General features: G+C 43.5%; 1 protein-coding gene across 1 annotated transcript; it reads right to left on the reverse strand.

The window, feature by feature from the left end:
* Window positions 1-482: 482 nt before the first annotated feature.
* LOC140856513 (small ribosomal subunit protein uS2-like) lies at window positions 483-5,318 on the reverse strand. Its single transcript, XM_073253986.1, has 5 exons — window positions 5,040-5,318; window positions 1,843-2,105; window positions 1,557-1,754; window positions 1,234-1,438; window positions 483-863 (listed from the first exon to the last, which is right to left on the reverse strand). Exons 1-5 carry the CDS (start codon window positions 5,164-5,166, stop codon window positions 739-741), a joined length of 918 nt encoding a protein of 305 aa, XP_073110087.1. The 5' UTR covers window positions 5,167-5,318; the 3' UTR covers window positions 483-738.
* Window positions 5,319-17,550: the final 12,232 nt, after the last annotated feature.

A 17,550-nucleotide genomic window follows, 5' to 3' on the forward strand; every position in this document is an offset into this window, starting at 1 on the left:
CAAAAAATAATGTTTAATGCTATTCTTGGCCCCTTTTCCTGAGCCGAAGGCGAAATCTGGTCTTCTAGGTTTTATGATGTTGCATGCTTCATTCTGGAGATTAATTTTGTAACCGTCCAAAAGCATAAACAATGGTTCATGAAGTTAATCCTACAGTGGAGTACTAATTACGTAATAACAATGACCAACCACTGGCCTCTCGTGTCCCTGAAGCTAGCGCTCTATTTTGATGTTCACGCCGGATACCAGTCCGGCAGTGTTTCTCGCTATTGTCAGCCCTTTAGTCAGCACTTTAGTTAAGGAAATGAGAAAATGCCGTCTCTTCCAGCCCAATCAGTCACCGGATTTGAAGAAGTGAAACATTTATCACTTCAATGCTGATGCCCATGACACCTTTGAGCCTATGTCGTTCAGCTATGTTAAAAAGCTGCGCTTCCAGAGTTGAACTACAAATGCATGAAATGAAGTTATCACAGATAATAGAGGCGCAATAATTTTTTCTTCATTGTAATCAAACCAAAAAACAGGATAAATACTAATCTCTTCCAAATCCTCCTACGAAATTTAATCTCAATGGGTAGTAGTTACGTAAAAGCAAAATTCAGCCTATGTCCATGAACTCTTAGATCTGAGCCGACCATCAAAATTCATGGCAGTCACTCAAAATTGGATTAAAAATCCTAATGCAACATCTTATTCCTCTCTTTTTTGAGAAGGGACATGTATTCCACTTGAATCCTAGCTCTCCCAACCCGAGGGAGCAGCGGGAGGCTGGCCATCCCAACCAGCCGGGGCAACAGGAGGAACATCCACGGTCGGAGGAGGAGCAGCAGCAGCATCCCATCCATCACCAGCTACAACACCTAAGAATAAAAATAAGAAAAAACATTCCTCAATGTATACACATAACCGACCCATCACAAAATGAAGGTAGCATTACCACACTTGGATATGTAATGGATCTACAAGTTTAATCTATCTCACTAAAAGTTTGACCAGATTATGATTTCTGTTAAATTCATAAAAGCACGAGCAACGTTCATGATCATTACTGTTAATCCACCAACCCTTCAGATACCACAATCCACAGATGGATAGGTAACAATGCTGAAAAGCAAATTTGATATTTACCCCGATAATGCAAATAACTAACAGCATGAACTTGTAGCGAAATGTCATCCAGAAATAAACTGATGAGCCTTAAAAGATTAGGAAAAGGAACTAGATTCTGACCTTGAGTAGCAGTCCAATCAACTCCGGGCACCACAGGAACAACAGGAGGTACAGCTCCCATATCAGGTGCCCATTGTTGAGCAGGCCATTGATCATTTGGTACCATACCTGTATACTCAGCAACAGCACCATACTCAGGAGCAACAGGAGCTTCCTCTTCCTGCTCCTTGGCTTCCTCAGGATCCCTGTAGAAAAACAGGTCTACCTGCACGTGTCATGGCATAGTCTGTTAATGGAAGCACGTAAGAGCCAAAGTAAATAGGCAAACAATAATTAATCCAGTACAGAAGAAAAGAAGTGGTGATAAATTTCCTGTATCCTACCATTACTTCCCATTTGTGCCCAGGAATGATAGTACCACGCATTTGCAGAACCATCCTAGCCAGCAACCAGTAAAGGCAACCAATACTGAGCTTCCCCTTGTTGTTGGCCGGAATTCCAATGTCAACATATCGCATTGGTGAATCAGTGTCACAGAAAGCAATAGTAGGAATGTTTCCAAGAGCAGATTCCTTAATTGGCTGCAGCATTTTTTCAAAGCACAGATAAATAAGAACAAATAACAGTCACCACCTTTTTTCAGCTCACCTACATTAATGATTGATTCACCTGGTGGTCCGTTCTAGGATCAGTGAGAATGAGGAGGCGGGGCTCACTAAAAGATGTTTGAAGTTGATTAGTGAAGGTTCCAGGTGTGTGCCTTCCAGCAATAGCATGAGCACCGGTGTACTGCGCAAATTTCAGAACAGCTCTCTGTCCATAAGGTCTAGCAGACTGAACAATGATGTCTTGGGGGTTCTCAATGGCAACAATAACTCTAGCTGCTAACTGAAGCTTTTCCCAAGTTCTACCAAGGTTGATGATGAAGATACCTGAACAATGAATTAAATATAGGAAAGAAGACATGGTTAATAGTATATGTTGTCCAGGTAATGCTCATATATCAAAGAAACTTTTCTGCATTGCTAGAAGTGAGGGGCAAAGCCACCAACATATAAACATAAAAGTCAAAAAAATAGAGGGAAAACGAAAAGCATTAATTAGGAGCAAAGCTACTGCCATGCTATACAGGTAGATTTAGTGGCAAGCGGTAAAACGTTATTATGAGTAACCTGTTCACAAATGGGTTTATCCTGTTGTCAGCACTTACATATGCAAAGATATGTACCAATTCGTTTCAATTTTTATCATATTTAGTTCTGTTTGAAGGGAGACAAGTTTTTTTTTTTTTTTTTCAAATTTTTTATTTTGAAAGCTAACCCATTCAACAAACTGGGACAATGTTTAATCAAAGCCTGCAGGTTATGATGCATGATGTGGAATCTTTATCCGCAGGGGTATGGCACATACAGTTTATCATTAATTTTCAGATCATAAACTAGCATAGATATGCAGGGGGAATTGAGGGTAATGATACCTACTAGTGTAATACCCAATTAAGACTACCCACAATATTTTTTGTGAAGGAAGCCATTAACACTGTTAATTGGATGTTTGACATCTGTCAAGTTTTGACAATGAAACAGACCACAATGTTCGTAGAATCATCATAGTAGTTTATGCTGAGCTTCTTCTGAACGCAACCAGTTAGAAATTAGGACTTCATCTCAAGGGGTGCAAATAGCATTATTTATTCATTTACAGTGTTTTTATTATGAAGTTCAATTTTTTTAAGAATGCATATCTCAAACTCAGAAATTTAGGTGATAAATATGATGGAGGTACTGACGAGTTATATTTCAACATTGAGCAGAAAGAGTTTAGCAAGTTTTCTACATGTGTTTGGAATAGAACAGACCCTAAGAGGTCAAAGCAGCCCAGCAATGACTTACACAAAGAACTTTTAAATATAAGGAGAAACCTCAAAGAAAGTTATAATCTATCAAATGAAGCTTTATAAATCAAATAAAATGTGTCAAGTCAATCGGGAGTATCAACTAGCCAACAATATTATAATTCATAAATCAGTCTCATTCTCCAAATTCAAGCACGATAAACTGTCATGGAGTGTATCTAGGTGGCCAACATGCTTGTCTTTTAAACATCGAGACTGGTGGAAGATGAAATACATAGTTTGCTTCCAAACAGTAAATTCTTATAACTGAATCAAAACTTTGATCAGCAGGCTAAAGGGAACCAAAACCTCATGAGAGCAGGATGTTTATTGGATGTTTGACATGTGTCAAGTTTTGACAATGAACAGACCACAATGTTCATAGAATCATCATAGTTTATACTGACCTTCTTTTGAACTCACCCAGTTAGAACTTAGGATTTCATCTCAAGGTGTGCAAATAGCATTATTAGTTCTTTTACAGCCTTTTTATTATGAAGTTCCAATTTTTTAAGAATGTATAACTGAAAGATAGAAATTTAGGCAATAAATATGGAAGAGGTTCTCACAAGTTATATTCCAATATTGAGAAGAAATAGTTTAGCAAGTTTTATACATATGTGTTGGAACAGAACAGACCCTAAGAGGTCAAAGCAGCCCAGCAATTACATACCCAAAAAACTGTTAAATACAAGGAGAAACCTCAAAGAAAGTTATAATCTACCAAGTGAAGCCTTATAAATCAAATAAAATGTACCAAGTCAATCAGGAGTATCAACTAGCCAATAATATTATACTTCATAAATCAGTCTCATTCTCCAAATTCAAGCATGATAAACTGTCAAGGAGTGTGTCTAGGAGGCCAACATGCTTGTCCTTTGAAACATTGAGACTGGTGGAAGATGAAATGCATAGTTTGCTTCCAAAGAGTAAATTCTTATAGCTGAATTGAAACTTTGATCAGCAGGCTACAGGGAATCACAACCTCATGAGAGCAGGATGGCTCTACCTGCAGATTGACCATGTTCCACAATGGTCACCTAGACTATGATTATTTCTTATGGACCAAGAATGTCCATAGAAACATGAGGTCCATCCCATAGAGGATAAGAAGCGTAAGTGTTTTAAATGCGATGGGCATTCAAAATTCTAGTAATAGGAATACTTATGGAGGACAACATGTTTGATAATGATCACCATAACATAACTTCAAATCGTGGTGAAATTATTATTTTATTGAAAATGGATATTCACGGACAACATCCTCTGCGTCCACTTTCTTCACCTTAACGAACATGGCCTGGTGATCGACCCACAATGGAACTTGGCAGCGATTGCTCCGCGTGCACATGCGGCCATTTTGGATATGATTGCCATTCATTATAGATCATCATGCTTTGATGTATAATTGGAATACATACGAAGATGCTAAAACTACTCTCTCTCTCTCTCTCTATGATGGCATCAGAAGGGAATTACAGACAATCATGTGACAATGTATGTAAATGTTCAAAGGTCATCATCATCAAATCGGCAAAATTTTCAAATCTAGAACAAGATAATTCAAAAGGTATTATTTTAAAAATAATAAGGCCCAGGACTTAACCTGGAAGCCATGGACTATCCAACTAATGATCAGCCTAAAGGCCCGCACTGTTACTCTGTTGGCTTTTACCTAAATGGATAGACAATGCATGCGCAATGACCCAAGAAAAATCACCAAACTCATCAAAAATCTCTCCTTTTACGTAGCCAACTCATCAAAATAACTAGTTTCTAGGAACCTAAGGCGATTCAAACCGTTTGCTAACTAAAACTCTCATAAAAAAATTAACAAACTGCAACAATCGTACGTAGATCAACACGAACACACGCCACTTGTTTCTTCGAATTTAACAACAAAAAGCCACAGATCTAGAAGTAAACAGCGAAAAATGCAGAGTGATCTGGGCTGGGTTTAGGGCTTCGTTACCATCGGATCTTCTCTTAAAGACGTAACGCTCCATCTGGAAGTCGCAGTTCTTGGTGCCGAGGTGGACCTCGGCCGCGAGCATCATCTGGATGTCGAGCTCCTTCTGCGACAGAGCCCTCGTCGCCATGGCTCCAACTACAATGACCTCTGAGATCGAAGGGTTAGGGTTTTGAGGAGGGGCGGGGGATCGGAGACCCTAAGCCTCTTCGCCGAAACAAGAAGAAGAGATGAGTCGAGAAGAAACAGAGTTCGGAGTTCTATGCCGTGCCGCAGAACCCTAACGCCAATCGGGTATAAAAGGACCCAGGCTCTTTGTTCCTTTTTTTGCCTCTCCAATCCGGGCCACGAGGCTATGAACGGCCGCAGTGGGCTCGGTTACGGGCTCAAAGCCCAAGCAAGCTCGAATCAGATGTCTAGTAGGCCTAGTTTGCGAGAAATTTGTGAACCCAAAAATGCCTGCCACGCGTCCAATGGAATGCATGGCCTTGCTTGCATGCTTTTGGACCTGAATGTAATTAAAGTTGGATTTGTTCCAATGGTCCCGTTAGGGTGTTTGGTTAGTGGTCCATGGACTAAATAGCACCAATTGGATCCATTTTAAGCTAGACCAACCTCAATTTTTATCTTTCTTTTTCGTCCTACTTCTTCTTCTCCCTCCTCCACATTTTTATACAATTATATAATGAATTAATGCCATCCATAAGATTTACCATCTCGATATCGGGTTCTATGCCAATTTGTTACTATATAGCTATGGGACCGGTTCGAAGTATCAAATGCCGATATAATTTCTGTATCACATATTAGTACTGGATTGATACAGTATGCCTCGTATTGGTACGACAAACCTTGGTCATCCCTCTTCAACCTATCTTGGTATCTACAGCAGAGATAATGGGTGCTTGGGCAGGTATCCTTGAAGTGATACACTTGTTTGGTTCCTTACATATTATGGTCAAGAAGGGAACTCCATTATTGTGATTAATTGGAGCAGGGGTGTTTGTCCTACTTCATATCCCTATGTATGGATACCTTCAATCTGACTAGGACGGTTGTTACCCTTGATGCGGCCCACATCGTCTACGAGGGAAATCAAGTCGTAGATTGGATTGCTTGTTCTGTTTGTTCCCCACCCACTTGTCAGTTCTTGGGCTTCAATTTTTCTCCTTCAACCATTGGCTGGGGATTGGTTCTTGCAGGACCTCGAATAAAAGGAAGAAAAAGAAAAATAGAGAGAGATTGGTAAATTAGAAGTTGAATTCACTTCTTTGGAACAACTACCCAATGACTTTGATAGTACCATAAGCCGACACTTTCATGCCATCGAAAATTTCGACAAATACTTGAAAATATTCATGAAATAGTTATGATTAATTGTTTAAATTCATTCATAGGCTAATATCAATATATCATGGCATATATAAACTATTAGTGTTAGACATGTCCTGTGTATGTGGATCTGAAGAGGGAAAACAGTAAAAACACCAAAAATTGTTATATGTTTGCACCCGATGATTGTGTTGTGAAAAAGTTGTCTAGCAATTTAATAGCTATCATAAAGATGGAGTTTAATCCCTAACAGTTCTCATGATGATAGAAGAGACAAAGGTGGTTTTGGTTGGGCTAGCCCCAAGATATCGAGGCCTTAAGAAATGGGGCCCAGACGGCCCAAGCTCAGTGGTACCAGACCTAAGCCCAACTTGATTAAGAGCATTTCTTGTTGGAGGACCGCTGGGCTAAAATTGGGTCTGTTTTTCTCGGTCCGCTCGAGACTGGCCTGACCCATTGGAAGTTCTGATATTTCTGTTGAATAGATTAGGAGGTAATATCTCATTCTAAAGAAATTTGATGGCATTTCTTGTTCAAAAAGGAATAAATTTTGCATAGCTGGTTGGAAGTGTTCAACAATTGAAATAAAGAAGACAATGACAAACACATTCTATGACCTTAAACAAGAAATTATTCTTGGAGGCTCGACAAGATTAAACAAGGTTTATCTAGCTTACAATCAAACCGGATTTAGTGGCCCTTACAAAGTGGCCCTGGCAGCTGAGACAATCCATTGGCTTCTTAGAGTTTCAAACGGCCGTTTCACGTTATTTGGAATTAATGGTGCCCCTAACAACTGCCACCCGTTGTTTTGACAATGTTATGACGATCTTACGTGATGGATTAGTGCAGTCCACAGAGAAGAAGATAGATATAATTATATCCTCTTTTAGCCCATAAATTAATTAGATTCCACCCTACTAAGCAATGCATGCAAATATGGCTTTCTATGGCTGAATTAAAATAATATGTTTTTAATTTTGTTGTCCATCTACCAAAACAAGTGGGCTTAGAACAATGGCGACGAGATCACTTGTCTGGCCATTAAAATAGTAGTCTTAATTGGCACTCGAAGTGGGTCTGCGGTCCCACCATCAGTAGGTCACCAAATGGATAAGGATGATACATACAAAGGGTCCCATCTGAGTTGGCTTCGGACCCCAAGTAGCTCGGAAAGGCCGGCATACCATAAGCGTAAGCATGGCTTAAGCTTTCTCATGTAACACTGCTTCTAATATTAATTTGATCGTGTTTGAGGACAATTGGCATCTATCACCCGTGACATCATCGCTTGCGACGTTTGTAGCAGTCAGCATTCAACCGTTGAGAGCCACGGTGGGCTCGAGGGAGAAGGTGGAGCTGAGTCTTTTGTTATTCTTTTTTTTTTTTTAAATATCAATTAGGAACCATCACGTCAACAATTAACAACGATGTTCCTTATACGGAGCTTGGAAAGCAGTCATGTCATCCAAAATACACGTATCAGAAGTCTATGGTTGGTTTGATTGGGGAGAGAATATTTTTCTCAACCTATTTAATTTAAATCTCTCAAAAAAAAAAAAATTGAAGAATGCAGAAGAACCGATGAAAATAAGAGTTTCAGTTATTTTTTTTATTGATGATAAAAAATAAGATATATATTTTTTATTTATAATGATGAGACCCATTAGTGTACATTTCGGATCAAGTAAATCTTTTAGTTTTAATAAGATTAATTTTTTTAAAATAAATATGATTAATAAAAATAAATTTAAAAAAAATAAAATTATATAAAAGATAGATTTCGATTTTTATATAAATTTTATCTTTTGAGGTGATTAGTTTTTTTAGTCTTCTTTCAATCTCTAAAAAATTTTATCTTTTATCGCTATGCGAAATTATTCTCAGATTGAGAAATATATTTGATCAAACTATTTTGAAAATGAAAGTTTCAATTAGACTAATCCATTTCATGGTTGCGACAATAAAATTTCAGTATATTTAAACTTTTTAAGAGATCAGCTATATATCATATATTTCAAAAAATTATCTAATTTTAAATAAAAGATCATTTTAATTGGATATTGTATGATCGATTATGGCCTTCAAAAATTTAACACACGATTTAACTTTTCGGTATGGCAGATCTCACTCTCAAACTCTGTCCAATTTTTTTTCATGACCTAAGTAGTCCACAACAAATCCGATGATTTTTTTGGATTAAAATATTTTTTGTTGAAAAAATTTAGTTCTAATTAAACCAAAATTGAAGATGGAGAAATGTTTATTTTTTCATCTTACGATGGAATAGCTTGATTTTATTTGGAGATGGTTACTGGCCTTAGTCTTTTTGCTTGATAATAAATCCTCATATTCCGATATAAAATATAGCATCGCTACAAAAGTTGGTACTCGTATTGGAGGCATCACTAATCGAGATATGATCTTGATGCTTTAGGCAATCTTCTAGACCTCTTCATTAGTAGCTACCAAGTGGCGGTGATGCAAGTTGAAACAAACCTGCGACCAAAAACAAAGCAATTGGGTCGAAAACTCAACTAATGATGAAATATGCACTGTTAGAATCCAAACAATGGTACACTAATCACTACTAAAAGACATCCCATAGCAGCCTCTTACCGTTCAAATGCTTTAGCGCTTACTCCTAGATAGACGCCGAGTCTGTGGCGACCAACGGTGGATCTGGTCATTGTCAACCCGAAGTTTATATAGGTGGCATCGAAAGGAGCAATAAGAGCATGGGGAGTTCTCCCAGCGAGTTTAGTGATGGCTATTTCACTTAAAGAGTTACCCTTAGCCGCCCATTAATTTGGGCACCTACTGATATATAAGACCACATTAGCAGCTCAAGCGATTCAATAGGACGCCATGCATGTTGTCATAGTTATAGGCTCCCATTGAGCCGTCCCTTGAGTGCGGTCTACGCAAGTTCACCCTTGCATTGCCATCCATTGGTAGAAGCAAGTTTAGGATCAAATGCGTTTGCCTACTGCATCCCTATTGGTTGCATGAGATCGTCTCCAGCCTGCTTCCATTCTTTCCACAGCTCCAAGTGATTGGATTATGCTCTCTTCAGTTGCTTCCATTGCCAGGCTCCTAGCCCGACTCATTCTTTCACGTCGCCACACCGCAAGATCAATTTTGATGCATCTTCCGATATATCAAGCCAATGGCGTGGCTGGAGCTGGACACGTCACGCGCAACTATATATCATGGAGCTGTGCTTGCCACTTCTCCTCTTGAATTATATATGCCATTGAAGAACCGCATGGACAGCTTTAGAGATAGGTTATCATTGCCTCCAAGTTCATTAGGGAGATACTCTCTTGATATCACACCTCATGGATCAACCAATATTATTACTAATTCAGAAGAATCATCAAATTTAATATAAACTATTTATGTCACTACTAACGGAGCCAAATAGTGTCCAAGAGTGAGATCCGCCACTTGACAAGCTGCATTGCATACAAACTTCGAGTGAGATCCGCCACTTGACGAGCTGCATTGCATACAAACTTTGGAGGCCATAAAACGTTTATTAGGGATGATTTTTTTCTTTTTTTGCAATTATCTAGCTTTCAATATCTATGGCATGGAGCCAATCCCCTAAAAGTTAAAAAAAGCTAATATTCTATTATTTGGATGCTAAAATGGGTGTGTTAAACTAAAAATTCTCTTTTTTTGGAAGAATATTGATGGAGGATATCTTTCAATACAGAAGGACATGGTAGAGCGATGGAAAATAAAACTGATGTACAAGTTAAGAATTATCTTCTATAAAATTTCATTTTTTTTAGTTTATTTTTACTAATTATGTTTATTTTAGAAAAATAAATCTTATTAGAATCAAAAAAAGAATGAATTATATGAGGATGGATGTTACTGTATCATCATCATATGATAGGAGGGAGAGAAGACAAAAGGCTCCTCAGCATCGTAAATATTTCTCCAACTACCTTATACGAGTTTTGAGGGCTAAGAGCGACACTTCTTGCACAGGCTACCCAGGACCATATATTGCATGGCTTCATGAAAGCTTGAACCGTCAATAGTGCCTAGCATTGCCTGGTGATATAAATTAACGAATGCTCGAAGTGCCAAATCCTTTATGCCTGCAAGGTAGGTAGATCTGATGACAAGACACCATGCAAGTGCAAGGAAGTATACTTGCCAGTGAACCTAGAGGAACAATCCCACATCCACCTCGAGCCTGTCGAACAAAGGTAACGATACCCAGCTATGTGACAACAACTGGAAAGATATCGTTGCGCCTGCCAAGCGGAGGAAAGTAACCCACCTTGCCAATAGCTAACAGGAGCCAAGCCCCTCTTGTATCTTTGCGACCCCCACGCAAGCGAGGGTGAAAAGTAGACATGATGGGCCTCTTGCCCGACTTTAGGACACCTATGTCCTCCAAAGTTGACATGATGGGCCTCTTGCCCCAACTTAGGACACCCATCATGTCCATCCAGGTACCTCGGTTCACCGAATGCACGCTGAAGGAATAATGCTGCAAGGATATGTATTGTCGCTGAGTTTGGTCCTTGGGAGAAAAATGAATCCGAGACATTCATATTCATCGCCTGGCTGGATGCTTGGCCATACTAATGGAGGATCACCAGAATTTGTTGGTAGTTTTGCACCGAAGCCTTGGGAACGAGGCAACGACCACGTAATCATCAACGAAGAGAGGATTGCGTGAGCTGCACGTCATCGTAAAAGGGCAAACTTGGCTGGTCAAGTCACGGTGAAAAGCACACAAGAGGCTGTTGGGCATATGGACATCCTGTTGCAAACCCATTGCGGCCCTAAATCATTTGGGGCCTGATCGGCCAAACTGTGAAAATGAGTTCATTTTAAAATTATTTTTTTTCAAATAAAATTTTAAAAAAAAATATGATAAGAAAAAATAGTTTGTATTTGATAAAATTATTTGATAAGTATTTTTATCAAAATTTAAGAAGCAGTTTGTTTGTGTTTGATAAATCTTTCAAAAAAAAATATTTTTGATTATCAAATTACGAATAAAGATATGTATTTATGGTAAATAATGAGAGGATTAGGTAAAAATAAATAGTAGTAGTTATGGTAAATAATGATTTTGAGTAAAGATATTTTTATTTTTAAAAAATTAACTTTTTACTTCTATTTCTGCTTCCAAGGAGAAGCTCCAATTTTCTGCTTCCTCCCTACAGCAGAAAAATTGCTTCTGCTATCACTCAGAAGTAAATTATTTTTTAAAATAAACTTGGCCAAACATCCTATTTTTTTTCAAATAAATATATTTTTTTAAAAATAAGCAGCTTCTTCCTCTCTAAAAGCTTGGCCAAACAGGCCCTTAGTGGGGGACTTGTTGACAAGAAAAACAAAATTTGGATTGGAGATGTAGTATAAAAACCTATTATTTATTGACGATGGAAACCTTATCTCAAAATCTCAATCTCGAGGTAGTTCCTTCTAATTAAATCATAAACTTATTCCATATCAAGTTTGATCGTCATTATATTTTAATGGACAAGGCAGAAATAGAATGGCCACGGAAGCCCCTTGGATGAGTCATGGTATAAAAGTCCTGTGGTGAGTAACAAGAATTTTGGCGAAAAACTTAAGATTACACTGTATACATAGGTCAGAAGCACATTTGTTCAAACGAGAAATCCTTCATAGTATTACCTTCCTTGCAAAGGGCATACAAGAGGATGAGTAAAAATGATAAACAGCTCAATATATATTGTTATGATGTAGAAGAGAGGACATCATTAATCTCAAATTGGTTGTAAGTCAAAAAAAACTCTGATTTATATAGGAAAGAACCATTCTTTTCACGTAAGGTACTTTTTGAAGGACAAAATCCTGAAGTTCATGGATCAAAGCAGACAATACCTCATATACCGAGCTATGAGCTCTTGATCGTAATACTGACACATTGAGTAGGAGACCATTTGTGTGACTGTGGGGCTATATTTTGATATAAAAAGGAAGGTATTATTAGTTCCATATTGGTTATGAGTTAAGGAGGACTCCGATTTATATAGAAATAGATTATTCTTTCCACATGAGATGTCTTTTGAGGGACAAAATCATGAGGCCATGGACTAGAGCAAATAATATCTCATATGCCAAGCCATGAGCCCTTGGCCATAATAATAGCGCGTCAGATAGGGGACCACCCCTATGACTGTAGGGCTCCTTCCATTCGTACACCAGTTTATGATAAAAAATAAGGAGGAGGGCACTTTCAATTTCTATACAAACTCTCTTTTGATTGGAGAGCTATATATTGTAGTGTAAAAGGGAGGACATTATTAGTCATATATTGATTGGGAGTTAAGACAGACTCTAGCTTATGTAGAAATGGATCATTCTTTCTACGTGAGGTATTTTTTGAAGAATAAAATTGTGAGATCTATGGGCATAGTAGACAATAACTCCCATGCCGAGTTATGTGCCCTTGACTACAATATACATGATGCTAGTTAATAATCCAATAACCAATATGCCTTATAGAATATTGTTGAAGATCTATGATTTTTTTGATGGAAGAGCCTATACAGTAGCCCCAATTTCATCATCCGTAAGAAGTCAAGTGGGCATTATCCTCGAGCGTTAGCCTGTCCATTTTCCGATTTATGATACCAAAGAAGCAGAAGCCCTGGGAAAAAAATGATGCAGCCTTGTTCCGAGAGAGGTGGAGCTGTGGAAAAAGAAAAAAAAAAAAAAAATGATATGCTCCGATCACAAGCACGTGGCCAAGAGGGACTCAGGTTATATCTTTTGTGTATAAGAAGGATCAACCTTCCTTCGCATGGATCCACCATTGGATCATCCATTTGATTGCTTTGACGTATGAACAGGCAGAGGCAGATAAATGACCAAGTTTCAGACTGCTTTGTGATTTGTGCGGTGGGTGATCGAACGGTGGAGACGCGGGTTCTCGGCCAAGGCCCCGGAGAGGCTAAACTATCGGCACGGGAGCATCTTCATTCTTCTTGATGGTTCAACCTGTTATACTGTGGTCGGTGCACGTGGTAAGTGCATGCCTTGGGCGGCCGGACTTCCGGGTGGGCGACTTCCGCCCTTTTCTTGCCGTTTCGGTAATTAAATAACGTGGTCGGACCGACCACCAGTCAGCAGACTCGGGTGCATTCCTTCCGTTTTACGTTCTGCCGACTGCCGGATTTATTTATTCCCAGACCAATTAAATTCTCCCAGGCTACCTTCGATATTTCGACAGAAATCGTTGGCGGAAGGACCGTTTCTGGACCCTTGGTTGAGAATGAAAACTAAAACAAACGTTGTATCTTGGGTGCCAAGCATGAGAGTCCAATATCTCCTTCTCCTCCGGTCTCCTCCTCGTCCTCTTCTTCTTCTTCTTCCTTGGAACAAAAAATAATCAATTACTACGTTCTTCATGATTTCATAATTAGAATAAGGCTCTAATCCAAAATATTCCATGTTCTCATGAATAAATCTAAAATTAATATTTATATTACCATTTGATTGATAAGTTATATAGTGTCAGACATATTCAATGCATGCATGTAAAAGAAGAATCTGAATTGATTGTAGTTTTATCATCCACTTGAGAATACATCTGCTATTCCTCTTGTTGCGGCCAATCGCCTCGTCGCCCGATCGCCGGAGAGCGTGCACCTGCAAAAAGAAGTCCGCACTGACCGGAGACGGCTCCGGCAGGGACCCTCCGATGTCAAGTCAGAGAGGTGACTGGGCAACAGTGAAATGCAGACAGAGAGCTCTGAGAAAGAGAGAGGGAGAGAGAGAGGAGCGAGCCTGCATATGTGAGAGAGACGGGCGGATCGACCCCTTGCACTGTTGCCTTCCCCGGTATATATAATGGAGCTAGGTATGGCGCCGTCATTAATGGCGCGGACAAGTGAGGAACTGTCAACTCACTGTGGGCTGTCAGAGCCGCCGTGAAAACGTCACGTCGCCGTGCGGCCGTCTAATCACCAGGGTTGACCCGGCTCTCGGCGGGACAATGCCCCTAGATAACTGTGCCGCATGTCCGTGTCAGAGCTGACAACGTCTGGCGGCTGTACGGCGGTTGGAGGAGTCAGCCGACCCTAGGTCGGCAGCCAGCGGAGCGGCGTCGGGTTCCTCCGGTCGGTCGGCGAGCTTCATGTAAGTCGGGCCTCAGACCCCCGGGTTCAGTCGGTCGGGACGGTCACGCCCGACATACCCCAAGTCGGCGATTAGCCGCTGATGGCTCCCGTCAGTCGGTCGCCCCGACCGACGATCGGTCGGCCTATCGGCCAGTCGGAGTCGTCCAACGGGGGTGGTCAGGCTGCCAGGCGGTCGGACGGTCGGGCCGTCCAGTCGGTCGGACGGTCGGGCCGTCCAGTCGGTCGGGCCCTCCGGTCGGTCGGACGGTCGGGCCGTCCAGTCGGTCGGGCCCTCCGGTCGGTCGGGCCCTCCGGCAGTCGGGCCCTCCGGCAGTCGGTCGGTCAGCGGGTATTCCCCAACAGTTGCCCCCCTCCACTCCCAAGTCGGGTGGCGGACTGGCCGAGGCTTCCATTCGGGCAGCAATCCCGGACGACTGGGAGTGGATTTGTCGCATGTGTAGATCCGACCGTACTGTCGGATGATCCGATGTCAGACGTCTCATGGATGCCCAGCGATCCGGACGTCCAGTCGACGTCAGAGGTCACGTCGGCGTCAGGTGTCAGACGCCACGTCTTGTCGTCGTCAGTCGTCACGTCGGTGTCAGAAGATCGGGCGCCGGACGATACGGCGTCAGTCGATCGAATATTCGGCGCTGATCGCGGAAGAGAGGGCCGCTGTCAGGCGTCCCGTCGGGAACGCGAACCGGCGCGGGCGCGTGAATGCGGGGCCGCGCCCCGCGTGCCGCGTGTCAAGGTGCTTGGCCGGCGCCCCCTCCGGCATTTAATGCGGGCAGTGCGGCCGTCCCGGGGCGGGGCGCGCCGAATCTTCCGCCAACCGGGGGGCGCCACGCGTCGCGCATCTGCAGGTCTTCGGTCGGCGCGGAAGGATCTCGGCCGTCGGTCGGCCCTATATATATAGGACCTCCCGGACCCTGACCCACATTTGCCACATCTCGCTGGGGAAACTCTGTCCGGGCGATTTTTCAGTCGTCGCGGGCAGAGCTCTTCTTCGCCTGCGGAGGGTCCATCCGGTTCGTGGTCCTCCTTTTCCTTCTTCCTTCCTTTCTTCTCTTTCTCCTCTTTCGATCCTTGCATAATGACCAGGAAACCGACTCAGGGAGCTCGGTCGGGGAACCCGACCGACGACACCCGATCGGCTCCGGAAGATGAGGCCTCCTCGCTTTCGGGGCCGAACGTCGATCAGCTTCGGGAGCACTATCGCATCCCGGAGCAATTTCGGCTCTCCGCTCCAGGGGCCGGCGGTCGGGTCAACAACCCTCCGCCTGGCGATCTGGCGCTGTACGTTGAAGACCTTCGCGCGGGTCTTCGACTTCCGATTCCGGAGTTCGTCCGAAATCTGCTTGATTACTACGGACTCTGTCCGGCGCAACTGGCGCCGAACTCTGTTCGGCTAATCATTTCTTTCGCGCTGTTGTGTCAGCTCTTGCCGACCAACCCCCGCGTTTCCCTCTTCCGGGCCTTCTTTGTGCTCCGACCCCACCCTAAAGCCCGAGGGTGGTGGCTCTTCAACCCCCGGAAGGGTCTTGCTTTCATAACTGGTCTTCCATCGTCCATTCATGGATGGAAGAACCAGTTTTTCTTTGTTTCCTCCTCCTCTTCTTGGGGCTTTCCTTCTCGTTGGGGTACACCCCGAACGGAGGCCAACGACAACAGTCGGGTGGATGCGGACGACCGAGAGGACTTCCACCGACTGAAGGACATGTCGGTACCGAAGCAGAGGGAGCTTGTTACCGAACAAGCTCTCTATGACGCCGGCTTGAGTCTGGTCCCCCGAATAGGTATCGCCCGATCCTCCGGCTTTTCTTTTTGTCCATCTTTTGGTCGGCTTTTGGTCCAGCCATTAATTCTTTTGTTGGTATTGCAGGGACACCACCGAGGATGAGGCCGACTGATGCCGAGATTCGGCAGTTCGCCAAGAGGAAAAGGCCTGCATCGGGGGCCGGCCCTTCGCGTCCTGTAAAGAAGCCAACCCCAGCCCCGCCGATCGTCGAGTCGTCGGCAACCGACCGGTCGGAGCCGGTCATAGCTCTTGCGGCTCCGGCGGTCCGAGTCGAGGAGGGGCCGACTGAAGAGGCGGCCGAAGGAGTATCGGTATCTTCGCCTATGCGGGTGGAGCCGGATGACGTTCGGGAAACCGAACATCGTCCGGCGGCGTCCGTCGGCGCAACAGGGGGCGCCGGATCAAACTCCAGCGTCCCGTCGCTGCCAGTCCCGTCGGTCGGGGCAGCTGATCGGGGGAAAGCCCCGATGGAGCCCGCGGAGGAGGATAGGTCGGGGGGCCGGTCGATGCCCCCAAGCGCCTACTACCCCGAGGGTGCGTCGGCGTTGGCCGACCACGATCTTGCGAGGAGGTTGTGCCAAGGAATCCTCCTCCCAACCGATGTGGGGTTGCTGCGAACTCGGCAGGTGTCCGAGATGTTGTCTCGGTTCTACCCGACAATGGTCGAGGTAAGCTTCGGGTCCTCCCTTCCTTAGAGATTTTCCTTAGGAATTTTTGCTTATCATGCGATTCTGACGAAGCTTTTTGATCGGCAGCTGATCTTCACAATGTCCGAACTTGAGGCCGGGTACCGAAGGTTCGGCAACGTTCGGGCAGCCTTCAAGGAGAGGTCGGCGGCGGCCGAAGCTGAGAAGGCGATGCTGGCCGAGCAACTCCTGCAGTCGGCCGACCGGGAGGCCAAGTTAGTCGACGAGGTCTCCCGGCTTGGGTCCGAACTGCAGTCGGCCAAGAAGGAGGCCAAGCACAAAGGTCGGGCCGTACGCCGCCTTCGACGCGAACGGGATGGTGCAGCTGCCGAACTCAAAGGGGAATGCGAGCAACTCCGGGCCTGCCTGGAGAAGCTCGCGGAAGCCGAAGAGGAGCTGTCCATCGCCCAGATCGACGCCGAAATGGCGAAGGTCGAGGCGGAGTCGGCGAGGGAGGAGCTCGCCCGAGCCGAGGACGAGGCGATGTCGGCGAGAGAGTCGGCCGAACGGGCGGTGGAGGACTTCCGGTCCTCCGACCGATACCGGGAGGAGATGCTCAAATCGGGCTT

The sequence above is a fragment of the Elaeis guineensis genome, chromosome 3, assembly GCF_000442705.2.
Source record: "Elaeis guineensis isolate ETL-2024a chromosome 3, EG11, whole genome shotgun sequence".
Classification (NCBI taxonomy): domain Eukaryota; kingdom Viridiplantae; phylum Streptophyta; class Magnoliopsida; order Arecales; family Arecaceae; genus Elaeis; species Elaeis guineensis.